This window comes from Lepidochelys olivacea, assembly GCF_965140295.1.
Source record: "Lepidochelys olivacea isolate rLepOli2 genome assembly, chromosome: 25".
NCBI classification, from domain to species: Eukaryota; Metazoa; Chordata; order Testudines; family Cheloniidae; genus Lepidochelys; species Lepidochelys olivacea.
This window is the reverse complement of record NC_140435.1, coordinates 3437719-3465137: the sequence shown is the minus strand read 5'-3', so window position 1 is coordinate 3465137 and position 27419 is coordinate 3437719. Positions and strand designations below refer to the sequence as shown.

Here is a 27419-nt window from a genome sequence, read left to right as displayed (position 1 = left end):
GTTGAGGTGCAGGAGGGGGTATGGGGTGCTGGCTCCTGGAGGGTGCTCAGGGCTGGGGGTTGGGTTATGGGCTGCTGCCGGTCAGCAGCACAGTGGGGTAAGGCAGGCTCCCTGCCTGTCCCAGCCCCACCCCACTCCGGGAAGGGGCCAACATGCCCCTGCAGCCCCTGGGGGAGCTAGGGGTCCCCGCACGCTGCTCCTGCCTGCAAGCACCACCCGCGCAGCTCCCATTGGCCAGGAACAGGGAACTGCAGCCAATGGGAGCTGTGGGGGTGGTGTCTGCAGAGAGGGGCAGCACACAGAGCCACCTGCCCCTCTCTCTGGGGCTGCGGGGGTGTGCTGACCACATCTGGGAGTGGTGTGTGGCCAGGGCAGGCAGGGAGCCTGCCTTGGCAGCAGCCCTGTGCACTGCCGGACTTTTCGTGGGAGAGTCTCCAGGATCGACCAGTCGATCCGAATCTACGGGTTGGTGACCACTACTCTAAACCCTAACCTCCCCAGTAAAACACCCCACACTCTTATCCAGATCCCCAACCACAGCCCTACTGTGTGCACTAAAGGTCAACGGATTTGGACTATTATGGGCCGAGTGGGTGGGTGAATCCCTAAGTCAAGGCACCGTCAGAGAAAGGGCCTCACTCTCCAAGCAGCTCTCTCCCTTCTATACCAAGGGAGCTATAGCACAAGCATCTCCACTGATTTAAAGTGTGGCAGCATAACATACAGAGAGCGGGGTCTCAGGTAGAGAGACCACATTCCATTTAGGGCTTATTAGGATACACAATAAAACATATGCACCTTAACTCCTTCCAGAAACCCATGGGAATCCAATATAGATTTCAAAGCACTGGTTTCCTGCACCCAGGGTGAAACAGCACTTAACAGACTTTCACCTTCTGCACCTGCTTCAGGGCTGATACAGTGCTTATCTTTATTTTAAGATTGGAAAGTTGCAAGTAATATTGGTCATAAAAATGTAGAGTACAGTGCAATACTCTAATCTTGAAATGCCCATCACTGCTGCTATACAAGCCAACAAACTCGACTGACAAACTCAAAAAAGCCCAGAAAACTTTTGCTACTTGTTCCCATCATCACTATCTCAGTCTTCTGTGGACCAAGCCTCAGTCAACTAGCCTCAAACTTTTAAAAAATATGACATTAGGACCTCACATGAGGTGTGACAATAGCAATGAACCGGGACCCATTTTAGCTGTATCACACAGAATAAAAGGATTAATTTTTAACATGTCCCAATCAATGTCAAAGAATCCTGCTTACAAGTTGTGCTCTCCTCACGGACTACAGCTCCCAGCATACAATGCTTCCTTGAACCAAGCAGCCCACTCAGTCCAAGGTGGAGTACTGCTTGCTGGGACTCAGTCTACATGAAGCCATACTTTCAAACTGAAGAAAAAGATGGATGCAATCTTCCCATTTTATGCAAATTGTGAGCAGCCCTCGGGTTCCTGGCGAGTTGGTAGTGCAGTGCAGCCCTTAATTTGGGCACCCGGGCTTATATATAAAAGCCAATGTACAGTGTCCTGTAATAAGACTGCACTGAGAGTGAATGCAGTGTATCAAGATGGAATGGGGTAACTTTCAGTGTCCTTGAGAACAAATGAGAATCTGAATTAAAGACCCTTCTGAAAGAAAGCTATTACCCTGACAAAGAAACCACACAACTAAAGAAGCAGAGTAGTGTATTCTCTTCTTTCCTGCTAATCTCCACAGTAAGCGTTGACCAAATATTTTAATTTGGGATCTCAGATTGAATATAACTGACTAGAAAAAACAACTATGAGTGCAGCTCAGAGGACTAGAAGCAAACAGCAAGATCTTCAAGACTACAGGAAATGAGATCTATGTCACAACAGACTATATAAGAAAGCATTGCCTAAATGAGATTGTTGCCATTGCTGAACAAACAAGCAGATGAAATTCAATGTTGATAAATGCAAAGTAACACACATTGGAAAAATAATCTCAACTATATATACACACAATGATGGGTTCTAAATTAGCTGTTACCACCCAAGACAGAGATCTTGGAGGCACCGGGGGGGAATAGTTCTCTGAAAACTTCTGTTCAATGTGCAGCATCAGCAGTCAAAAAAGCTAATAGCATGTGAGAAACTATTAGAAAACAGATAGAAAATAAGACAGAAAATATCTTAATGCCGCTATATGAATCCCTGGTGTGCCCATGAGTCCAGTTCTTGTTACCCCATCTCAAAAGGGACAAAGCAGAATGGGAAAAGGTTCACTGAAGGGGAAAAAAAAAAAAAAAAAAAAAGATGATCAAGAGTATGGAACAGCTTCCATAATAGGAGAGATTAAAAAAAAAGATTACAGCTGGTCAATTTAGAAAAGAGACAACTAAAGGGGGATATGATAGAGGTCCACAAAATCATGAATGGTGTAGAAAAAGTGAATAGAGAAGTATTCTTTACCCTTTCACACAATACAAAAACCAGGGGTCATCCGATGAAATTAATAGACAGCAGATTTAATGCAAACAAAAGGAAGTACTTTTTCCACTCAACTAACCTGTGGAACTCAATGCCATGGGATGTTGTGAAGGCCAAAGGTATATCAGACTTCAAAAAAGAACTGGGTAAGTTAATGGAGGATAGATCCATCAATGGTTATTGGTCAGGGACACAACCTTGAGCTCAGGGCAACCCTAAATCTCTGAATATCAGAAGCTGGGAGTGAAAGACAGGGGTGGATCACTCCATAATTGCTCTGTTCTGTACACTCCCCAAGAAGCTCTGATATGGGCCACTGTCAGAGATTGAATACTGGGCAAGATGGACCATGGTTTGACCCACTATGCCGGCTCTTATGTTATGTATGTTCTAATGAAAACACTAATAAATTTAATTACAGTAACACTACAACACACTGCACAACAACATGAAATCTCCAAACAAATCTCAAAGCTGCTTTCTCAGTATTCTAGTGTTAGAAATGAGTATTACAAAATTAAAGCCTTAATGAAATATGTAAGACTTGTTACACAAACACTGTAACTTTGTTGCAAAAATCTGCACATTTCTGTCTTGAAGCAGGTTCAGTGCAGATTGTCATTGGTTTCAACAAACAGCTTTGCCAAACCACTACAATCCTAACTCTGAGCAGCCACTTCTTTCCTTGGCCTGCCGTTTTCATAGCTATTTGCAGGTGGTGTGATATAAATGAATGGAGACTAAGAAGCAAACAAACTTATTGCACAATATGATATAAAGGAATGAGCACAAGTTTGGGAGTCAGGAGCCCCCAAGTTTCAACTTTGCCATTTACTTGCTGTGCATCCATCTATACAATGGCGATAACATTTGCTGAACACACCTCACAGGAAATTTGTGGGTATTAGCATCTGTACAACCCTTTGAATCCATCAAGCACCAGACAAGTGCTAGGTAATATTTCCATATGTGAACAAAATGAGAATTTAGAAGTAGGTTCCAAACGATGAAAGGTTCATTCTCTAACTATGCATTATGTCAAGCAACCCTAGATATTCACATATTTATGCTGCTCTGTGCCATTTTCGAAAAAGGAATTATTCCCACAATACCTATAAAAATAAAGAAAAACACCTACTCAAGGTACACAACAACAGAATCTGGAATACGCTCTCAGAACTCTGCACATTAATACCACCTTCACTGAGTATTGCAGACACTGGGAGAAGCACATTAACTATACCCAGACCATAGCACAGCAATGTATATTTCAGTGACAAATGTATATTTCCATGCCACAAAACCAAAAATATTTCCTTTTTCCACCTTGCTCTGTTGTGTAGGACATGATGTCCATTTCTGTATTAGTTTAGTTATATTTTAAGATTCCCAAGAACCGGCCTTTGTTTAAAGAAAAAAAAAATTAACGTACTCCCAGGGCTTGAAAAATTTACCCAACACTTATTAGCCCAACTGCTAAGCCTACCAGACAGATGGAAAAATACTGTTACTATCACAGCTCCTTGCAATTAAATACAATACTAAACTGTTTTACTCTTAAAATTGTAACATATAAAACCAATTATTCAGTATCAATTAAAAAAACAAAAAACCTCACTAAATCTCTTGGTGTTGTTATACTTTTCCTCCCTGCCTCACTTTCATTCTCACCCCCACCCCAATCCTCATCCTCTTTTCCCCAAATAGTTTATGTAGATTGTTTCACTGTTTCCTCTTTTCTTTCTTTCCCCTCTCCACTCCCTTCTATCCCCCAATCTTCTCCTAAACTGTGTTCCCTACTTTTTTCCTGTGCTTTCTGTCTCACATCTGCCTACAAAAATATTAATATCATAATCTCTCTAAGCCTACTAGTCAAAATGCAGTATGAAAGATCAGGTGGGAAATCAAGCCCTTGCCATGCCCCTTCTCTCCAAAGCTGTTAGGAAAAGGAGTGTTGCAATTCCTACCAGGGTGTTGTCCTTGGATCCCCACTAAGGATCTCCATATTCCACAGCATCTGAGTAGCAGGTGTACAATAAATTTTAGAGCCTCTCTCAGTTCCCTCCTGCCACCCCAGAGATGCCTGGCAGTTGTGATGGTGGGGAGGAAGTTTCCACTAATCTATTCCTACTCCAGCCTCCATTTTTGTGCTTTAATCTCAAGCATTGCTCATAGCTTCTCTCAGGGAGCACTGTGAAACTGACCCAACTCTCAGCCTAATGTTGCTCATAGATCTGAATAAAGCAGTAAAACCTGACAAAGCAGATCTATTTTCATTTTACTGCACCTTAGCAGAACTACGTGCCTCTGAAGAGACACTAGTATTCTTTGTCTAAACATCAGGGAGTCTATACAGTATCTGTTTATATTCAATTCACATAAACGAGGTTATCTTTGCAGATATAAGAACTGAACACCTTACTTGCCAGGGGCAATTGCCATTTTCATTTTTATTAAAGAGCTCTGGTGATACAAAGGAAGGTTCTTTCACAAGACTGGTACACTGGTTAACTTCAACTTACGATTTGTTTTTGGAAAAGTGTATGGTGGCTAAATCATTGGTTTGCTAGAGCTTACCTGTGCAAATATAGATAAAGCAAAGAATATTTTTGAAATCGAACAAACGTCCTAGTCATTGCTAGCCTGACCAGAACCAGGTGAGACCTAAGGGGTTCCCTAAAATATGGGAGTCTGTGAACTATGATCCTCTCTCATTGCTTGATTTAGGTACTTACAGCTTTTCCTAGGTCATGCGGCAAGTGGGCCCACTGAGAGTTGAAGAGGATACAGTAGTCCTTTCCTTTACTCCTCCCCTTCTCCGAAAGAACATGCACCATACCATACTCGCAACACACCTGAAAACACAAAACATTTTATCGGGGTTTCATTAAAAGCAATAATACACCAAGGCCCTTGTGACGTTATTGACATAAGCTGGGACCATATAGATCATTGTTGCAACCAAGATCCTGTAGTGGCACCAAATCTTATATAAAGGGAGTCAAATGAGGTGTCTAAGACAAGGTTATGATTATGCTGTCTATATGTATCATTTTTGTAATTAAAGTTATGAATATTGGCCCTATACTGTCTGTATTTCAACTTGTGCTATGCTTCTGGGAAACACTCCAGACAAGCTGGTGTCAGCTCTGCCTAGCCTGCTTGATGGCCCATTAAGAACCATCAGCTATACAACTGACCCATTGAGAGAAGGCAGACACACCTTGCGACTCAGCAAGGCATGCAGGGACATGCCTATGGACAGAACTCTGAGGTGTTTCCATGCCATGTGATGGACAGCTTGTCTTTGGGACAAAGATAGACAGACCACATGGCAAAAGAACATAAAAAGCTGCTGCAGCTCCTCCAGCTTGTCTTCAATCCTGTTTCTTACCTCTGGAGGAATTTTGCTACACTGAAGCTTTGAACCAAGGACTGAAAGACCCATCCCAGCTGTGGATGTACTCCAGAGACTTGATTTGAACCTGCAGTTTATTCTATCACTGCTGCAAGCCTGTACCAAGAACTTTGCCATTACTGTATGTAATTGATTCCATTTAACCAAATTCTAGCTCTTATCTATATCTTTTCCTTTTATGAATAAACCTTTAGATTCTAAAGGATTGGCAACAGCATGATTTGTGGGTAAGATCGGATTTATATATTGACCTGGGTCTGGGGCTTGGTCCTTTGGGATTGAGAGAACCTTTTTTCTTTTACTGGGGTATTGGTTTTCATAACCATTTGTCCCCATAACAAGTGGCACTGGTGGGGATACTGTGAAACTGGGGTGTCTAAGGGAATTCCTTGTGTGACTTGTGGTTAGCCAGTAGGGTAAAACCAAAGTCTTCTCTGTTTGGCCAATTTGGTTTGCCTTGGTGTGCACAGAAACCCCAGCCTTGGGCTGTAACTGTCCTGCTTTATGCAATTTGTCCTGAATTGGCACTCTCAGTTGGGCCCCACCAGAACCAGCATCATTACAGCCCTAAAATTGAGACACCCTCTAATGAAGTTGCTCTGTAATAATTCACTAACAAAACTAGACTTCGAATGAAAAACCCAGGTTAAAGAAGATAAGAAATGCTGACATTAAAGAATCATCACGTTTCCCATAACTCCTCTTCCCCTTTCTAATAGATTAAGGGTACCACAGAATAACATATACTGACTTATAACGCTTAGAACATAAAATGAAGAATTGTTAACAGTAAAATTAAAAGCTTTGTTAACTATATTTTAATGATTTATAACAATGAGTATTTCTGAAGATAAATGTAAGTTTGGGTTGCATCAAGCAGAGTAGAATGTGGACACACCACTTTTCACTTATGATGAAAAGGAGCCTATCAAGCAGAAAGCTGAAGAGGTTACTTGGTTGATTATGGTGATATGGAATCTTCCATCCTCTCACTTGCACTGCTCAATAAGACCTTCCGATGTGGTTTAGCAAACTATCTAAGGCTCCTGTTAAGACGGAAAAGTGATAGGTTCTCTCACACATCAATTACTTTCAGGTCATCATATCTGTCTAGAGAAAAGGAGTACTTGTGGCACCTTAGAGACTAACCAATTTATTAGAGCATAAACTTTCGTGAGCTACAGCTCACTTCATCAGATGCATATCGTGGAAACTATATAAAGTCTGCTGCAGTTTCCACGATATGCATCTGATGAAGTGAGCTGTAGCTCACGAAAGTTTATGCTCTAATAAATTGGTTAGTCTCTAAGGTGCCACAAGTACTCCTTTTCTTTTTGCGAATACAGACTAACATGGCTGTTACTCTGAAACATATCTGTCTAGATCATTCAAGTTCTGTACCATATAGTCACTACATTACACAACATTCCATTATTAGGGAAGTTTCCAAAATAAACATATAGAAACAAAAGACATCCTAAAATCTGTTTCACCAAATCTGCCACAGTAACAGAAATGAGAAAGGTTTCTTCTTCTTCTTCTTAAATAAGTACAAAATAAAATCTCTCTGCTTTCTTGATTGGCCACCTTACATTTCAAACCTCAGCAATCCCCTTGGATACTGTTGTACAATCCAGCGTGTGACACTTGCTTCAAAAAATGTAGTTCTTGGTTCAGTAGCCTAAGCAGAAAGAAGAATTTGGATAGAGAAAGGAAGATGGCGACAACTAGAAATACAAAGAAAAAGGAGGGAGCCTTGCAAGACTAAATACTTTTTACTTTTATCTGGTTCAAATGGTTGTACAGCCAATCTGTAACGGTTTGAAAAATGTTGATTCAAATGACATTTTGTTTCAAAACCTTTGAATCTATCCGAAAGATTATTTTGTTTTGTTTTGGTGAATATGACCCTAATAGCATCCCAATGCAAGAGGGCAGAGGGGATGACTGGTATCTGGTAGTGAGTTTCAACTGGCCTGACCAGTTCAGTGTATTCCAATTCACTGTCACACCCCGTATCTAAAAGGCAACATGTAATTTATCATTAGAAAGCTAATAACATACTGATCATTGTTGTGTGTATGGAGGACAAATTCAAAATTAGAAACATATTGGGAATTATTGTTGGGAATTACCCTGAGGGTAGATCTACACTACCCGCCAGATCGGCGGGTAGCGATTGATATATTGGGGGTCGATATATCGCATCTAGTCTAGACACGATATATCGATCCCCGAGCGCTCTCCCGGAACTCCAGCACCACGAGAGGCACAAGCAGAGTCAAAACGGGAGCGGCAGCAGTCGACTCACCGCCGTGACGCCGCCACAGTAAGTCGATCTAGGTACGTCGACTTCAGCAACGCTATTCTCATAGCTGAAGTTGCGTACCTTACATCGACTCCTGCCCAGCATAGACCAGGGCTGAGAGACATAAGTTATACCAACTTAAGTGGTAGTATAGACATAGCCTTACTGTAGTTTTATTTTTGCAGCCTGTCTTTGTACCTGAACCCCATTTTGCAGATGTTTCCAAGTTTATTTTCTATCTCTGTGTAGTGCAGGGATATGGTTTTCACAGCTTCCTACAAATCAAGGACATGTCAGCTTGACTGGTCTTGAACAGACATCGGGCACTGAAAGTACCTGTCGACTCGGAAGTCTTTTGTCCAGGAAGCACCCAGTGGTACCAGCTGCGGCAGTGAGCCCAGGTCGCCTACTTGGAAGCGCAGGTCGCAGTCAAACCCCGGCTGCTCTCAGAGCCCTCCGCTGAGCGCACAGCGAGACCCCCGTTCCGGGGCAGGGGCTGGGAGCCAAGGACCTGGCTGTTCCCTGCTACGAGTCGGGGATTCGCCTGCCCCCTTGGTGCGGGCCGCAGCGCCAGAGAGGCAGCTGGAGCCCGCCCGACGGCCCCGAGGGGCTGGGGGGACGAAGACAGCCCAAGACCGAGGGGCTCTGCCGGGCGGGAGGAGCCCGCTCGGAAGGCGGAGTCCCGCACCGACAGCACCGGGGCGGGGCGGGGCGGGGCGCGCCGCACGGCGGCCACAGAGGGACCCAGCCCTGCGCGCTGCCTCGGGGCGGTGGGAAGGAGCCGCGGGCTGCCTCGGGGCCCGGGAAGTGGGAGCGGGGCCTAGCGCGCTCCGCCTTTGTCCCGTGTCGGGAGGCGGAGCCAGGGACTCACCTGAGCGACAAGGAGCAGGAGCAACCCAGGCTGGGCCCGACTCGTCAGCGCCGCCGCCATCCCCAGCGCCGCCGTAGCCCCGCTCGTTCGTGAGCAGAGCTGGGACTGGCACCGCTCCGGCCTGTTACCCAGCAACCCGGCCCTCAGCCCGGAAGTCCCGCCTCTGGGAGGGGCCAAAGCGGGCGAAGTGGCCAACGAGAGGACGGGGCTGTGACCCAGGCTCCGGAAGTGGCGGGGTGAAAGAGCAGAGGGCTGAGCTGCTTGGTGGGCGCAAAATGGCGGTGAGTAGCAGGAGAGCCGGGGCTGCCCTGCCCGTGACTCCCCCGAGCGCCGGGGTGGGGCGGGCTTAGGTCTGGCTCTGCCAGGGGCGGCTCGCGGAGCAGCCCGCCGAGCTCCCTCGCCTGAGCGAGTGGGAGGAGGCTGTTGGAACTCTGCCCCCGCGGCCTGAGAGGGGCCGGTCGGAGCGCTCCGCCCCTCCGTGCGTGCGGCGGGCCAGAGGCGAGGGAAGCCGTGCGGGGGGCTCGGGCCGCGCCGGGTGCGAGCGGAGGTGAGTCCGCCTGGGGTCCCCTGGCCAGACCCTGCCCTGGCGAGCACCCGGCTGCGGCGCGTGCGGGGCGAAGGCCGAGCCGCGTTGCGGGCGCGGGGGCAGCACCGCAAGTGTCGGGTCTGGCCCAAGCTGAGGTAAATGCCAAACGCAGAGGGGCGCCGTAAAGCCGCAAACCAGAGTGTAACTTTCAAGTTATCACTGATGAAGAAGAATCTAGTACGCTGAAAGTCCCCTTACCCAAAGGTTTGGACTAGCTGTGTAGACTCTTATAATCTATCGCTGCAAATCGCTGCTGTCATCCCTGAACCTAGCGTGTTGAGGTGTCAGAGTTTTATGGCTCCATTTAGAGATTAAGCTATTACTTGAATACTCCCTCAGTTTGGCAAGTGTGTTATGTGGTGGGATGGGTGGATGGTTTGGTATGTACATTATACTCCAGAGTTTGAAGGGCCTGCCTGATGAAGCAGGTTGCATTTTGCATGGCCTAAAATTCATGCAAGAGTCTGTCTAGATCCAAACACAGGTATGTTTATGGGGACTTTAAGTTTCCAAGGGCTAATCTGTATTTGAAGGCACCAGTAGTTTATGCTGATGAGCTCCCTTGCAATTAAGCAGGGAACACTTTCACCATTCTTCTTCTAACTATTAGTAATGTATTATTAATTATTTGTATTGCAGGACCCCTTTGTGCCAAGCACTGGCCAAACATGTAACCAAGAGATGGTTCTGGTTTACTTTTTAGTTATGTTAGCTCTGCTTCCTTTTTCCCCTCCGTAGGATAAAGAGAAGAAGAAGAAAGAGAGTATCTTGGATCTCTCAAAATATATTGACAAAACAATTCGAGTAAAATTCCAAGGTGGTAGGGAAGGTAAGTTTCAATCTGAACTATGCTGATTTGCAGATCATCACACATTTGTGGTATAATGAATCCCACATCCCTAATTCTAACTGCTTTTTGCCTCCTGTAATCCCTCCACATGCTCCAGTAACACCACTGCTCCCTGGTGCTCACTCATATCTCCCCCCTCCCTTATTCTTCTCCTTAACCTCTCACTCTCCTCTGTTCTTTCATCTCACAAAACAAATCTGTTTCTGCTGTCTTAAAAATCTCATCCTTGTCCCCACTTTCTTTGTTTCCCTTCTCCCTCTTATCTCTAAGCTTGTTGAATGCCTGTCTACAATTGCTGTCTGAAGCTGCTTCTCCAATTCAGTCCAAGACTCTCCAGTCTGGCTTCCACCCCTTGCACTCAACTGAAACTGCTCTCACCAAAATCTCTAATGACCTTTTCCTAGCCAAAACTCTGAACCAGTACTCCATCGTCTTCCTCCTTAACTTGTTATTCATCTTTGGACCATGTTGTTTTTTTGAAATCTTGTCCTACCCTGGCTTCTGTGACTGGTTCTCCTCCTGCCTCTCTAATTGCTCCTTAAGCATATCCATTAGATGATCCTCCTCATCCCCCCCCCCCTCCAGTTGGGGGAAGAGGAACTTCCATAGGGCTCTCTCCTTGGTCCCTTCATCTTTCAACACACCTTATCTCTGAGTAGACTCATTCTCAAACACAAATTCAGCTACTGTCTCTGTGCTCGTCTCCCAGATCTAACTCTCTCCTCCCAACTTTTATTCTTCTGTTCAAACTAAAATCTCTGCCTGTCTCTCTGTCATCTCCCCATGGATGTCTAGCCATCCATCCTTTCAACGTGGTTAACAGAGCTCTTAATATTCTCCTCAAGCCTTCTCCCCCCCAACCTACTTTCTCTGTCACTGCAAGCAACATCACTATTCTGCCTGTCACTCATGCCCATGTCACAGGCCTATCCTTTTTTACTGAAACCTCTGTTTAGGCACTTTATATCTAGGTGATGCATCTAAATATTGGAAATTCTTTCTGCATAACATCTCCTAAGTTATGGCCTTACCAGCCGTATGCATCCAAGCAGCTAAAACTCTTGTCCAGGCTCTCATCATCTCATGTCTCAATTACTACCGCATCCTTTTTTCTCTGACCTTGACACATTCTGTCTTGCCCTGTATCAATTCAGAATGCTGCCGCAAAGATCATTCTCCCAGCCCATTGCTTTCACCACGTCACCCCTCTCTTTGCATCCCTCAACTATGACTCCCTTTCTCTAACACATCAAACATCTTGTCTTCACTTTCAAGGCCCTTGACAACCTATCCATGGTCTACCTATCATCTCTCATTCAGTATTGAAATATTGATTCACCTCTCTCATTACCCAAAGATGCCAGCCTCCATCACCCACTTGTTAAATTTTCAAACTAGCATTTTCATGCTTTCTTCCATGCTGCCCCACACTTGTGGGAGTTGTTCACCAAAAACCCACATAAAACTGTCTCATTATCCTGCTTCAAATCTCTTTAAAACTCTCCTTTGCTATGATGCCTATAAAGAACTTGATAACAGTTAGCCCATTAGTGCAGTGATACCGCTGTCTAGCATGCTGGCTGGTTCGTCATTTCCTTATACTCCCATCTATCTCAGTTTTGTCTGCTGCTTTATATTATAAACTCTTTGGGGCATAGATTATTTTCTTAGTTCTTTGTTTGTACAGTGCCCAGCACAATGGAGTCTTACCGTGACTGGGGATCTTGGATATTATGGTAATATAAATGGTAAAACTGGCTTTTACAAGGTGGGAAAGTCAACTTGTGATCCTGCATAATGTATTCATTGCCCATCCTTGCAAATCATCACTCTATCTACTTTAGCATGAACCAGGTACTTGGCTCTTTACAATATATACACATGAAGACAATGCCTGTGCCACAAGAGCTTACATTCTAGAAAAGATATACAGGAGATGGGATGCGTTGGGCTGTTTAGGGGGACTTAGTATGTGGAGTTTTTTTTTTGTTTTGTTTTTTTTTGTTAATCAAAATATGAACATTTACCATCACAGACACAATCTACTCTGATTTATGATGATGTCAGTTAAACAATTACTATCCTATTAAACAACTACTTTTTTGCTCCAGTTAATACATGGACAGTTCATTTTGTGAATGAAAGGCTGTGCTAAGCTACTGACCACAAAACTAGAACGTAAAAGTTTCACTACTTGAAATGGCTTTTTCGTTTCTTAATTGTCTGAATAACCTGAAAGTTCTAGAAGCAACTTGTCATGCTTCAGTGTGTTTACTAATGACATCTTAACATGATGAGAAGGGCATCCTCCGTTCCCTTTCTCTCCCAGACCAAGCACTTTTTGGTAGCTGCTCCCATTTGTTTCCCCTTTGAAGTTTGGGAGTGGGGTGGAATTTAGGAATTTATTTTCTTACATCTTGGCTTTGGGATTTTTCTTCCTTTTGCTATTTTACAAGACTGTAGCAATGTGTATTTTAGTTTCTGACTTTTTTTTTTGTGTGTGTGGTCTTCAGCTAGCGGAGTCTTGAAAGGATTTGACCCTCTTCTAAACCTTGTGCTTGATGGCACTATTGAATATATGAGAGGTATGTAACATGCCATCTAAAAGCTTAGAGTAACTATGGAAGCTGATTTTGTAATGTCAAGGATTCACTTACAGATAAAACACCCTAGTCTCAACTGAATAACCAGGAATAAGGCTGCAAGTCTGTCATGGATTCTGTGACTTCTGCAGCGGTTGAGCCCAGTAGCAGCAGTTCGGGTGTGTGGGAGGGGCTAGGAGTAGGGGAGTGCACGGGGAGGGGCGCTTACCTTGGGGTGAGGGGGCCCCATTGCAGCTTCTAGGAGGCGGAGGGTCTCTGGCCAATGGGAGCTGCAGCAGCCGGCACTTGTGGTGGGAGCAGTGGAGCCCCTGCCCTGGCTCGTGACTCTGCCACCTAGGAGCTGCAGAGACGGAGCCGGTAGGAAGTCCTGTCAACTCCCTCTTCCTCCAGCTGTAGCGGGGTCCCAGGTCACATGCTGCAGTCCCCCTTCCTCCCCTCCCCAGCACTAACAGGGATCGTGGGACACGCTCCACGGCCCCCCCTTTCCTCCCCCAGCACCAGCGGGATTCCTGGGCCACCTCCCCCAGCATCCATGGTGCTCCTGGACTGTCCCCTCCACCAGAGCACCCGCAGCTCCCCACCCAAGTTTTAGTCAGAGCGGGTGTGTTTAGTAAAAGTCACAGACAGGTTATGGGCCTGTGAATTTTTCTTTACTGCCCGTGACCTGTCCATGACTTTTACTAAAAATACCCATAACTAAAACGTAGTCTTAACCAGGAATCACTGCTAAGGGGCAGATCATCTTACTACCTATGACACTGATTCACAGCAGCTAATTGCATGACATCACTTCCTCCCACAAAATGCCTTTAACGCTTCAGACTGGGATTTTCAAAGAAGCTAATGGAGTTAAACATCCAGCACCTACTGAGATTTCATTAGTCTTCTTTGAAAATTCCGGTCTTAGCTGTCTTATGAACCCAGGGGCACTCTTGTAAAATTACCATCAGCACAAACAGGTGATCTGCTACAGCTGACCCTGCTTCCCCTTTTTTGTTTAAAAACAAAACTCTTGCTGTGTTATGATCTTTACCTTGTTTTTTAGCATATCCTATGATACAGCATGATGCTCATGACCTAACTTCCAGGGGGGTATACAGGGGCAAAAGAATGCATGTTTATTGTGTCACAAAGTATCATCTGTCCATTTGGCCACAGTTTTAGAATAAAATTTTATTTTTCAGAAGTAGACTTAAAAACAAAATCTGTGGAATGCTAAAAATAATTGCTAAGTGTGGTGACTACAAAAAAGTATAGCATTTGATGTTGCAATATCCAGACAAGAGAATGTTCCCCTACCAATGTCTGATGAAGTCCAGTCATAGAATTGTAGGACTGAAAGGGACTTGAAGAGGTCATCTAGCCCTGTACACAAGGCAGGACTAAGTATTATCTAGACCATTAGACAGGTGTTTGTCTAACCTGCTTTTAAAAATCTCCAACGATAGAGATTCCACCACCTCCCTAGGCAATTTATTTCAGTGCTTAACTACCCTGACAGGAAGCTTTTCCTAATGTCCAACTTAAACCGCCTTTGCTGCAATTTAAGCCCATTGTTTCTTGTTGTATCCTCAGAGGTTAAAGAGAACAATTTTTCTCCCTCCTCCGGATGTGCAAATGTAATTTTTGGGTGAATGTGGAATTTATATATGGAAAAGTCTGTCTTCCTGTAGTTTTTGGACTATTCTATAGTGGTCCTAGAATCTGTTTGGATTTAGGGATTGGGAAGTTCTTTTGTCATCTGGACACCAGTTCTTAGGTGTCTCATTTGATAAGAGCTTTTAATTTCTGCCATTTGAGGGATCTGAATGGTATGTCCTTCAAAGTAAAGTTCATAGATTGCAAGGCCAGAAGTGATCATTGTGATCATCTAGTTTGAGCTCCTGTATAACATAGTATCATAGAACTTCCCCAAAATAATTCCTAGAACAGATCTTTTAGAAAAACATCCAGTCTTGATTTAAAAATAGTGAGGGAGAATCCACCACAACACAGGGTTAATTACTCTCATTTGGAAATAAAGCGTGTATTTTTTTTGTCTGAATATGTCTAGCTTCAACTTCCAGTCATCAAATCATGTTATACCTTACTCTACTTGATTGAAGAGTCCCTTATTAAATATTTGTTCACAAAGTAGATACTTGTAGACTGTAATCAAGTCATCCTTTAACTGTCTTTGTTAAGCTATACAGAAGGAGCTCCTTGAGTCTATCACTATTAGGCATGGGTTTTTTTATACCTTTAATAACTCTCATGGCTCTTCCCTGAACCCTCTCCAGTTTATCAACACCCTTCTTGAATTGTGGGCACCAGATCTGGACACAGTATTCCAGCAATGATCATACCAGTGCCAAATATAGAGGTAAAATAACCTCTCTGCTCCTATTCAACATTCCCCTGTTCATGCATCCCAGGATAGCATTAGCTGTTTTAGCCACAGCATGCAACTGAGAGCACATGTTCAGCTGATTATCCACTATGACCCCCAAACCTTTTTCAGTGTCTCTGCTTCCCAGGGTAGAGTCCCCCATCTTGTATGTAAGGCCTTCTACGATGACTAAATGTATGCATCGAGAACGCATAGTGTCTGCTTGCACCCAGTTTGATCCAGATCTCTCTAAATCAGTGACCTTCTTTATTAACCCCTCCTCCAACTTTTGTGTTATGTGCAAACTTTATTGGTGGGTTTGTTTTTCTTCCAAGTCATTAATAAAAATTAGGTCTGTCAAGTGATTAAAAAAATCAATTGTGATTAATCTCACTGTTAAACAATAATTACCATTTATTTAAATGTTTTTGGATGTTTTCTACATTTTCAAATATATTGATTTCAATTACAACACAGAATACAAAGTGTACATTGCTCACTTTATATTTATTTTTTATTACAAATATTTGTACTGTAAAAAGATTTATCAATTCACCTAATACAAGTACTGTAGTGCAATCTCTTTATCATGAAAGTTGAATTTACAAATGTAGAATTGTATACAAAAAAATAACTGCACTCAAAAACAAAAGAATGTAAAACTTTAGCGCCTACAACCCAGTCCTACTTGTTCAGCCGATTGCTAAGACAAACAAGTTTGTTTACATTTGCGGGAGATAATGCTGCCTCCTTCTTGTTCACAATGTCACCTGAAAGTGAGAACAGGCATTCACTTGGCACTGTTGTAGCCAGCGTCACAAGATATTTACGTGCTAGATGTGCTAAAGATTCATATGTTCCTTCATACTTCAACCATCATTCCAGAGGGCGTGCGTCCATGCTGATAAGTTCTGCTCAATAACAATCCAAAGTAGTGCGGATGGATGCATTTTCATTTTCATTATCTGTGTCAGATGCCACCAGCAGAAGGTTAACTTTCCTTTTTGGTGGTTTGAGTTCTGTAGTTTCGACATAGAGTGTTGCTCTTTTAATACTTCTGAAAGCATTCTCCACACCTCATCCCTCTCAGATTTTGGACAGCACTTCAGATTCTTAAACTTTGGGTCAAGTGCTGCAGCTATCTTCAGAAATCTCACATTGCTACCTACTTTGCATTTTGTCAAATCTGCAGTGAAAGTGTTCTTGAACAACATGGTCATCATCTGAGACTGCCATAACATGAAATATATGGCAGAATGCAGGTAAAACAGAGCCGGAGACCTACAATTGTCCCCCAAGGAATTCAGTCACAAATTGATTAACTTTTTTTTTTTTAAATGAGTGTCATCAGCATGGAAGCATGGCCACCATTCCAGAGGACGAAGCGTGAAGAGGCTAAACATTCGTATGCTGATCTGGCAATGCCAGATACAAAAGTGCCATGTAAATGCCCGTTCTCACTTTCTGGTGGCATTGTAAATAGGAAGCAGGCAGCATTATTTCCCATAAATGTAAACAAACTTGTTTGTTTAACAATTGGCTGAACAAGAAGTAGGACTGAGTAGACTTGTAGACTCTAAAGTTTTACATTTTTATTTTTGAATGCAGTTGTATAACAATCTACATTTAAGTTGTACTTTCAAGATTGCACTTCAGTACTTGTATGAGGTGAATTGAAAAATATCTTTTTTGTCATTTTTAGAGTGCAAGTATTTGTAATAAAAAAATAATATAAAGTGAGCACTGTACACTTTGTATTCTGTGTTGTAATTGAAATCAATATAATTGAAAATGTAGAAAAACATCCAAAAATATTTAGTAAATTTCAATTGGTATTCATAGAATATTAGGGTTGGAAGAGACCTCAGGAGGTCATTTAGTCCAATCCCCTGCTCAAAGCAGGACCAATCCCAGCCAGGGCTTTGTCAAGCCAGGCCTTAAAAACCTCTAAGGATGGAGATTCTACTATTTTATTTAGAATTTAACAGTGTGATTAAGTAATTATTCTATTCTTTTTGTTCATAAAATATTTTTAAAAAAATACTCCTCCTTATTGTCCTTAACTCTGCTGGTCATAGATTTCTCCTTGTGTCCGTTTGCTTCCATTATCAATTTTTTATTTACAGTTAACTTCTGATCTATATTAATTACTGTCAATTTCTCCTTGTTTTCCATTTGATATATTTATTTGACAAGTTTGGATGTACCCAGGATACAATCCCTGCCCGCTAACTTGGGGTGCTTCTAGTCTGGACTGCTCACAAATAGTCTGTACTATGCAAGTCACTTGTGTGTGTGCGTGCGCGCACATATGCACTACAGGCAGCCAGCCATAGCTTGGCTCTACTGCAGGGTGACCCTACCGCACTCCCAGTTGTAGATTCTCTTTCCTCCCCCCCCCCCCCCCCCCCCCCATGCATGTATGTCTTGTATTTCCCTGCCCTCTCCTAAGACCATACAAATTCATATAAAATTTGTATTTCTTTAATAGGAATAATATGCACAGACACTTCAGTGTAAACACACTGGATTATATAAAACAATGGGATAAGTTTTATACTTATCTTTTTGTAGTTGAGTACAAGTAATGAGGAATAGAAGTCAAAATGGTTACAAGAAAAATAAAGAATAAAACACAACTGATGCATAACTTAAACTATATTAAATTCAAAGCAAAGTTTTTCTCACTCAGCAGTCTTACAGACCAACTTCTTAGGACAGAACCCCTTCACCAGTTCATTGATTGCTTCCTTTGTTCCTTTTGGTGCAGTGCATTCATGGGCAGAGAGAGAGAGATGATGTGCCTTGGGGTGTTTGTCCCTCATTTTTATAGGGTCAGTCCCCCTCTTAGAAACATTTCCAGCTGAGATTCAGGAGACAGTCTGTAGGAAAGAATGTTCCCTTCTGCTTTTTCTCACCTATTTGGGGTTTCTTTGTGTACCCTTCCTATATGATGACTCTGTTTACTGCTTAAATGCAAATTAAACAGAGCACACATTCCTTTGTTTGAGACAGACCCGTTAGCCAGCCTCAGTTTGGAGCATATGTTAATAACACCATACAATGGAATCTTATAACATACAATCTTATAACTTCACATACAATGTTGTCACACACGCTTTATCGGAACACTGACAACAAGTAAATTACGAGTTTTCAAGCAAGCCCTTGCAGGACACACTTGGTACAAACATTATTAAAATAGTGTGTAGGGTGTGGACATAGGTGCATTCTGTCACACATGGTCATTGTCATAGCACAGGATATGTGCAGCTTTGAATCCTCAGTTATCAATAACTTCATTTTAAGGTATGTTACACATTTGTAGTTACGAACGAGTCACGATAATCAAATAACAGGCTCCACTTGAATTATTTCATCAAAGATTATCAGATTAGTACAGCACTATGCAGAATACAGAAAGAATAGATACATTACCACATTTCTGTAAGGAAAAGAGCTGGCCTCTGTTTCTCTCTCCTTGCTCTCTGGTGGGATGCTGATAGACTGCACTCCCCAACCTGACTTCCAAGACCTGTTTTTTTAAATAAGATATGAGATCAAAAACCTGTTGTTGGAGGGGAAAAAATACTTTCCCATGATGATTACCATGTATTCTTGTTTTTCTAATTACTAATGGAATTTCTTTTGTAGTCGCAAAAAGAAAAGGAGTACTTGCGGCAAATTAAAGACTAACCAATTTATTTGAGCATAAGCTTTTGTGAGCTACAGCTCACTTCATCGGATGCATACTGTGGAAAGTGTAGAAGATCTTTTTATACACACAAAGCATGAAAAATTACCTCCCCCCACCCCACTCTCCTGCTGGTAATAGCTTATCTAAAGTGATCACTCTCCTTACAATGTGTATGATAATCAAGTTGGGCCATTTCCAGCACAAATCCAGGGTTTAACAAGAACGTCCGGGGGGGGGAGTAGGAAAAAACAAGGGGAAATAGGTTACCTTGCGTAATGACTTAGCCACCCCCAGTCTCTATTCAAGCCTAAGTTAATTGTTTCCAATTTGCAAATGAATTCCAATTCAACAGTTTCTCACTGGATTTGAAGTTTTTTTTTGTTGTAATATCGCAACTTTCATGTCTGTAATCGCGTGACCAGAGAGATTAAAGTGTCCTCCGACTGGTTTATGAATGTTATAATTCTTGACATCTGATTTGTGTCCATTTATTCTTTTACATGGAGACTGTCCAGTTTGACCAATGTACATGACAGAAGGGCATTGCTGGCACATGATGGCATATATCACATTGGTGGATGTGCAGGTGAACGAGCCTCTGATAGTGTGGCTGATGTTATTAGGGCCTGTGATGGTGTCCCCTGAACAGATATGTGGGCACAGTTGGCAACGGGCTTTGTTGCAAGGATAGGTTCCTGGGTTGGTGGTTCTGTTGTGTGGTATGTGGCTGCTGGTGAGTATTTGCTTCCGGTTGGGGGGCTGTCTGTAGGCAAGGACTGGCCTGTCTCCCAAGATTTGTGAGAGTGTTGGGTCATCCTTCAGGGTAGGTTGTAGATCCTTAATAATGCGTTGGAGGGGTTTTAGTTGGGGGCTGAAGGTGACAGCTAGTGGCGTTCTGTTATTTTCTTTGTTAGGCCTGTCCTGTAGTAGGCGACTTGTGGGAACTCTTCTGGCTCTATCAATCTGTTTCTTCGCTTCCGCAAGTGGGTATTGTAGTTGTAAGGATGCTTGATAGAGATCTTGTAGGTGTTTGTCTCTGTCTGAGGGGTTGGAGCAAATGCGGTTGTATCGCAGAGCTTGGCTGTAGACGATGGATCGTGTGGTGTGGTCAGGGTGAAAGATGGAAGCATGTAGGTAGGAATAGCGGTCAGTAGGTTTCCGGTATAGGGTTGTGTTTATGTGACCATCGTGCCACACGCTCTCAAAGAAACTGCGGAATCACCTGATCAACATCCTCTACAGCAAACAGGGAAAGATTAAGAATGAGCTCTCAAAAATGGATACTCTCATAAAAAACCAACCTTCTACACAAACTTCCTCGTGGCTGGACTTTACTAAAACTAGACAAGCCATTTACAACACACACTTTGCTTCTCTACAAAAGAGAGAGGACACTAAACTTTCTAAACTACTACATGCCACAAGGGGCCACAGCAATGGTTCCCTCAACCCACCCAGCAATATTGTTAACCTATCAAACTATACTCTCAGCCCAGCAGAAGCAGCTATCCTATCTTGGGGCCTCTCCTTCTGCCCTTCCACCCCCACGAACATGATACAGTTCTGTGGTGGCCTAGAATCCTATTTTCGACGTCTCCGACTCAAGGAATATTTCCAACATACCTCTGAACAACATACTAATCCACAGAGACCTCCCTACCAACACTACAAAAAGAAGGATTCTAGGTGGACTCCTCCTGAAGGTCGAAACGGCAGACTGGACTTCTACATAGAGTGCGTCCGCCGAGGTGCACGGGCTGAAATTGTGGAAAAGCAGCATCACTTGCCCCATAACCTCAGCCATGCAGAACACAATGCCATCCACAGCCTCAGAAACAACTCTGACATCATAATCAAAAAGGCTGACAAAGGAGGTGCTGTTGTCATCATGAATAGGTCGGAATATGAACAAGAGGCTGCTCGGCAGCTCTCCAGCACCACTTTCTACAAGCCATTACCCTCTGATCCCACTGAGAGGTACCAAAAGAAACTACAGCATTTGCTCAAGAAACTCCCTGAAAAAGCACAAGATCAAATCCGCACAGACACACCCCTGGAACCCCGACCTGGGATATTCTGTCTACTACCCAAGATCCATAAACCTGGAAATCCTGGGCACCCCATCATCTCAGGCATTGGCACCCTGACAGCAGGATTGTCTGGCTATGTAGACTCCCTCCTCAGGCCCTACGCTACCAGCACTCCCAACTACCTTTGAGACACCACTGACTTCCTAAGGAAACTACAATCCATCGGTGATCTTCCTGATAACACCATCCTGACCACTATGGATGTAGAGACCCTCTACATCAACATTCCACACAAAGATGGACTACAAGCCATGAGGAACACTATCCCCAATAATGTCACAGCTAACCTGGTGGCTAAACTTTGACTTTGTCCTTACCCATAACTATTTCACATTGGGGATAATGTATACCTTCAGATCAGTGGCACTGCTATGGGTACCCACATGGCCCCACAGTATGCCAACATTTTTATGGCTGACTTAGAACAACGCTTCCTCAGCTCTCGTCCCCTAATGCCCCTACTCTACTTGTGCTATATTGATGACATCTTCATCATCTGGACCCATGGAAAAGAAGCCCTTGAAGAATTCCACCATGATTTCAACAATTTCCATCCCACCATCAACCTCAGCCTGGTCCAGTCCACACAAGAGATGCACTTCCTGGACACTACAGTGCTAATAACGATGGTCACATAAAGACCACCCTATACCGGAAACCTACTGACCGCTATTCCTACCTACATGCCTCCAGATTTCACCCTAACCACACCACACGATCCATCGTCTACAGCCAAGCTCTGCGATACAACCGCATTTGCTCCAACCCCTCAGACAGAGACAAACACCTACAAGATCTCTATCAAGCATTCTTACAACTACAATACCCACCTGCGGAAGTGAAGAAACAGATTGATAGAGCCAGAAGAGTTCCCACAAGTCGCCTACTACAGGACAGGCCTAACAAAGAAAATAACAGAACGCCACTAGCTGTCACCTTCAGCCCCCAACTAAAACCCCTCCAACGCATTATTAAGGATCTACAACCTATCCTGAAGGATGACCCAACACTCTCACAAATCTTGGGAGACAGGCCAGTCCTTGCCTACAGACAGCCCCGCAACCGGAAGCAAGTACTCACCAGCAACCACATACCACACAACAGAACCACTAACCCAGGAACCTATCCTTGCAACAAAGCCCGTTGCCAACTGTGCCCACATATCTATTCAGGGGACACCATCACAGGGCCTAATAACATCAGCCACACTATCAGAGGCTCGTTCACCTGCACATCCACCAATGTGATATATGCCATCATGTGCCAGCAATGCCCCTCTGCCATGTACATTGGTCAAACTGGACAGTCTCCATGTAAAAGAATAAATGGACACAAATCAGATGTCAAGAATTATAACATTCATAAACCAGTCGAAGGACACTTTAATCTCTCTGGTCACGCGATTACAGACATGAAAGTTGCAATATTACAACAAAAAAACTTCAAATCCAGACTCCAGCGAGAAACTGTTGAATTGGAATTCATTTGCAAATTGGATACAATTAACTTAGGTTACCTTGCAATAATGACTTAGCCACTCCCAGTCTCTATTCAGGCCTATTTCCCCTTGTTTTTTCCTACCTCCCCCCCCCCCCCCAGACGTTTTTGTTAAACCCTGGATTTGTGCTGGAAATGGCCCACCTCCTTACAATGTGTATGATGATCAAGAGTAATCACTTTAGATAAGCTATTACCAGCAGGAGAGTGGGGTGGGAGGGTATTTTTTCATGCTTTGTGTGTATAAAAAGATCTTCTACACTTTCCACAGTATGCATCTGATGAAGTGAGCTGTAGCTCACGAAAGCTTATGCTCAAATAAATTGGTTAGTCTTTAATTTGCCGCAAGTACTCCTTTTCTTTTTGCGAATACAGACTAACACGGCTGTTACTCTGAAACCTGTCTTTTGTAGTCCTCAGCTTACCTGACTGAGTAAAAAGGAATCTCTAGTCTTGTCACTGTTACTAACAGCTATGGCAATTGCCAGTTCTGAATGAGTTAAAATCTTTTTCAGTAGTCATTCTTTCCTCCATTATAGAACCCATGTGCCATAACAAATATTCCTTATGGATCACCCAGTTTTTTATAACATACCTCTCTAGACATTTTTTTATTTTCTGTGGATACTTGGATTTCCACAGGCTCGGAGATCCTGAGGATAATTAGATACAGCCCAGCCCTCAATCACCTGAAATTCCTGAGTACCAGTCATTCACAGGTTAAGAACCAACATGCTGGGCCTTAGAACTTAGACACACTCTTGCTAATATGGTACAGATTTGAGGAGAATAGTTAATGTGCAAATGAGTTTAATATAGAAAGAAAAGAAGACTAACAAAGTGAGTGTTAAGAGGTACTAATAGGAATCAAAAGTTATAAGACTAATACTTAGCCCTACCATTAGTGCAGGGGACTGAAGTAGATGACCTCTCCAGGTCCCTTCTAGTCCTATGATTCTGTGAAGAATGATAGAGGAAATTTAATCTCTCTAAAATAATTCAGAAAAACCTGGGGATGGGGGTGGAGGGAGCTGTGTACGTCTTTGAAGCTGGTTGAATTCTGTTTCTTTTCTTTATGCTGTCATTGTAACCCTAAGCCCTCCTGGGTGGTTTACTTTCAGATCCAGACGACCAATACAAATTAACAGAGGATACCCGTCAGCTGGGACTGGTGGTTTGCAGAGGAACATCTGTGGTTCTTATTTGTCCACAAGATGGAATGGAAGCTATTCCAAACCCTTTCATTCAGCAGCAGGAGGGCTAACGTTTTCTTGGGACTCACTGAAACCTCAAGGTTGCAAATCATTGGAGATAATGAACAGCGTATGAGAAACCTTCCCATTTTGGGGAATAGATTTTGTTTGGTTTTTTTTAAATGTTCATTTTATAAGGGGCAGAAGGACCTTGACCTTTTTACTTTGTCATTTGCCACCAGTGATAGCAGGAACACGGAATGACGACTGCAAAATCGGATCTAATTTTGTTCAATAAAGAAAAACTTCATTACTGCTCTAGTCAGTGTTCAAATTGAAGTCTTAAATGGTACAGACATCCCTTTCTCTATTCTGGGTTTAAAATGACTGCTTGGAACTAAGAGTAGTGGTAGCCAGCAGGCATGCATGAAGATTGGATCTAAAAGACTAACTAAATACCCCCAAAACCAAGTTTTCATAGTAGGGAGACAAAGTGGGTGAGGTAATATCTTTTACTGGACCAATGTCTGTTAGTGAGAGACAAGCTTACGCAGAGCTCTTCTTCAGGTTTGTTTTTTCCAATTCTCTTTTCTTTCCTCTATGCAGCAGAATTTACAGGCAGGGACCATTCCACAGAGCATCTTAGGCTCTGTACTAGTGATTTCTTATCTGCCTGCCCACTCAGATACTTATAGGGAAATGAATTTGAGTATTTACTGACTTGTTACCATTCTTTATAAACACCAGAGCTAAGGAGGGAATCTTATCAATTTCTGGCTCTTGTTCCAAACCTTGCCTTTGGTGGAATTTGTAAAGTCAGTCTTCCCTAGAGACATCTGTGTTGAGTGGCCCCAGAAAATTTCAGGCTTGGCTGAGTGACCTAAAACCTACTGAAGTTACCTTTTTTCTTCTATATAGCAGATAGGACCATGGGGAAGGAACATTGGTTTTGTCCTGTATGCTTATTTTAAAATTTAATTTTCTACTGCAGGCAGTCTAGTAGTACTAGATTACTTTGCACCTTGCATACATATTCATACTTCCACTTGTGATTTCTTCTTCTTGTTGACTTGTAACTATGCATTTCTAAACTTTATACATGATACATGGGAAAACTTCAGCACAATTGTGAATAAATAAAAGCTCTTAAGAGACTAGTTTGCTGCTCTTGTGCCTATCTGTCAATTTTAATCTGGAAAGCCAGTCTTGTAAACTCAACATAACATATAAAAGTCAGCTAGAGTTCTTTCTGACTCATGCAACATCAATAAGAACAATGCTGTCCATATACGTGAAAGCACAACTTGGTCTGGGTGCTCCATTGAACATGATTTTGCATGGCTTTGAAGGTCAACTTTGTTCTTTAATTGGAACTTGGTTATGTAGTCTTGCTAAGGTAGGAGTTGAAATAGAATTACTCTTTTTTAGCTGCATGGACTCTGTATTTTGAAGAGTGGGGGCTTCTAAATCTCCCTTTTTGTCACTAGAGTGACAGTCTCTGAATACATATGTGAAGTTGCAGATTAATTCAATAGTATGTTTATGTAAGTAAAACTTCAGGGAGAAGAGGTGTTGGATTTTAGTTTTTATAAGCTTTTGCTAGTTCTTGATCAAAGCTGTGCCATCTATTTTTTTTAAGTTCTTCTTTTCTGTAATTGTGGTACTTTTCAGTAATTGACAGGAATTTTACCTGTATAACATGCTATGTTATAGAACTCACAAATGTACTAGGGCTTCTGCAGAAAATCTACAAAACTGGTTCTGTCCTACAGACTTACGTAGACTAATTCACACAACTTTGGAAACATACCTGCTGCAAAACTACCAAAGCAAGGAAATGAAAAGTTAAGCTATTTAACAGTGCATGTCTGCCTTCTCTAACAACCAGGCGCCTCCCCTGCTAACTGTGCACCAGAACCTTAACTCTGCCATGTCTTTGCATAGATCTTGGAAGAGCATGCCAATCATATATGGCAGTGGTGAAGAAGGCATAGAGATGTTTGCAAGCAGAGAGGGTGGAGGGGAAGGTGAAAGACCATGTCAGATGTAGATATGGATTCTGATGTGCGGCCACCACTCCATTTGGAGATGGAAGTTGGTGAGGAAGGATAGCTCCCATGGTTGCTGAGAAAACTCCCAGAAATAAGACTTCCCCCATCTCCTCTGCCCCATCTTCATTCTACATTTGTGGGACTGAGCGAAAGAATAAGAATCACTGCTTCTCCATGACTTGGCTCCATTTAATGATGGAAAATGTGGTTTCTGGAAAATCAACATTTTCCATGGAAAATGTCAATTTTGCTTACAACTATCCATTTTCCTAATGGAAAATTAAACGTAGTTTCAGGAGGATTCAGTGTTAATCTATATCTGTCTAAACTGCTGCAGTGTATCATGTTGCATCATGGGAGAGTTAGTCTAGCAGGGGACCTTGGCTCATAAAGAAGAATGGGACCATGGGGCAAATGAACTACACGCTCCTAGGAAGCACCAGGGCAACTCAAGCAGGCACTGGTTAATATTAACTCTTAATAATCAGATATTGCCAAATCAAATTTTTTCTGAACTTTTAGAAGAAAAGTTCTGATAGTTTGACTTTTTGTCCCAATTGAGGATGAAAACATGATGAAATATTGGAATTTCCCACGGGACAGAAATTGTTTTAAAATCCGTTATAACAATTATCCCAGCCTATTCCTTGACATGGATAGATGAAGAGAGTTGGATCAGTATGTGGAGAACTACCTGGTTCTTGTTCTTTCAAAAGGCTCTCATATATTATGGCTCATCACTATGGTATAAATATTTAGATGGATGGATAGTATAACCTACTAATAGACCATTAATATGATGACCTAGAGCACTTCTAGAGAATAACATTGCCTTTGCCAGTGCTACTGGCAACAGCCAAATCTACCTCAGGTCACATATCTTAGAATCTGACCATATCAGCTGGGAGCTTGTGCACTTTACATTGACTGGCAAATTACAACTGCTCTCTGGAGCAGCCCATGTGTTATTAATGAGGGGTTGGGTTGGTAGAAAGGGATAGTGTCAATACTAAAGGGCAGAAGCCCAATCTCTCCAAGCTGTAGCAGCCTGGTATGAGTTCTGCAGTGCACCTGCAGAGCTCAATGTCAAGGATTGGTAACAAATCTGGAGGCAGAGTTACATCAAAGCACCCAGCATCATTTAAATCTTTGACCGCACTCAGGTTCTTATTTTATTAGTTGTCCCCTGAAATCACTTGGCTTCCAGGTCCTGTGGATCCTGCCCACTTCCTGGATCCCAATAGAATCATTTAAATCCATCATGTCAGATTGATTAGAGTGAGGTTCAGAGTAGGAGATAGTTGAGACTCTAGTACCTTTCTGGACAAAGGTCCTCAGAAAAGGGCTCTTAACTGCTAAAGAAATATTATTGTGAACCTCATGCTAGGAGACAGTTTCTCCTTAGCTGGTGGAACA

The 27419-nt window shown here is 42.9% G+C and overlaps 2 protein-coding genes across 6 annotated transcripts in view; one reads left to right on the top strand and one right to left on the bottom strand.

The window, feature by feature from the left end:
• Positions 1-9201, bottom strand: part of SPPL2B (signal peptide peptidase like 2B) — a 97178-nt gene extending 87977 nt beyond the window's left edge. For 3 of the 5 annotated variants that reach the window (XR_014709589.1, XM_084614308.1, XM_084614311.1), the window contains exons 1-2: positions 9069-9201; positions 5207-5326 (exon numbers count right to left, since the gene is read on the bottom strand). Coding sequence is in view for 4 of the 5 variants with exons in the window: in XM_084614308.1 (XP_084470434.1) it covers positions 5207-5326; positions 9069-9128 (180 nt within the window). In the remaining variant the exon portion in view is untranslated. Of the gene's footprint in view, positions 1-5206; positions 5327-7481; positions 7571-8533; positions 8845-9068 lie in introns of those variants that run through there. The other 2 variants (XM_084614310.1, XM_084614309.1) reach the window with 2 other exon arrangements.
• Positions 9202-9206: 5 nt separating this feature from the next.
• On the top strand, positions 9207-24273 carry LSM7 (LSM7 homolog, U6 small nuclear RNA and mRNA degradation associated). The gene is made up of 4 exons (XM_084614312.1): positions 9207-9349; positions 10393-10483; positions 13018-13089; positions 23881-24273. Exons 1-4 carry the CDS (start codon positions 9344-9346, stop codon positions 24021-24023), a joined length of 312 nt encoding a protein of 103 aa, XP_084470438.1. The 5' UTR covers positions 9207-9343; the 3' UTR covers positions 24024-24273.
• Positions 24274-27419: the final 3146 nt, after the last annotated feature.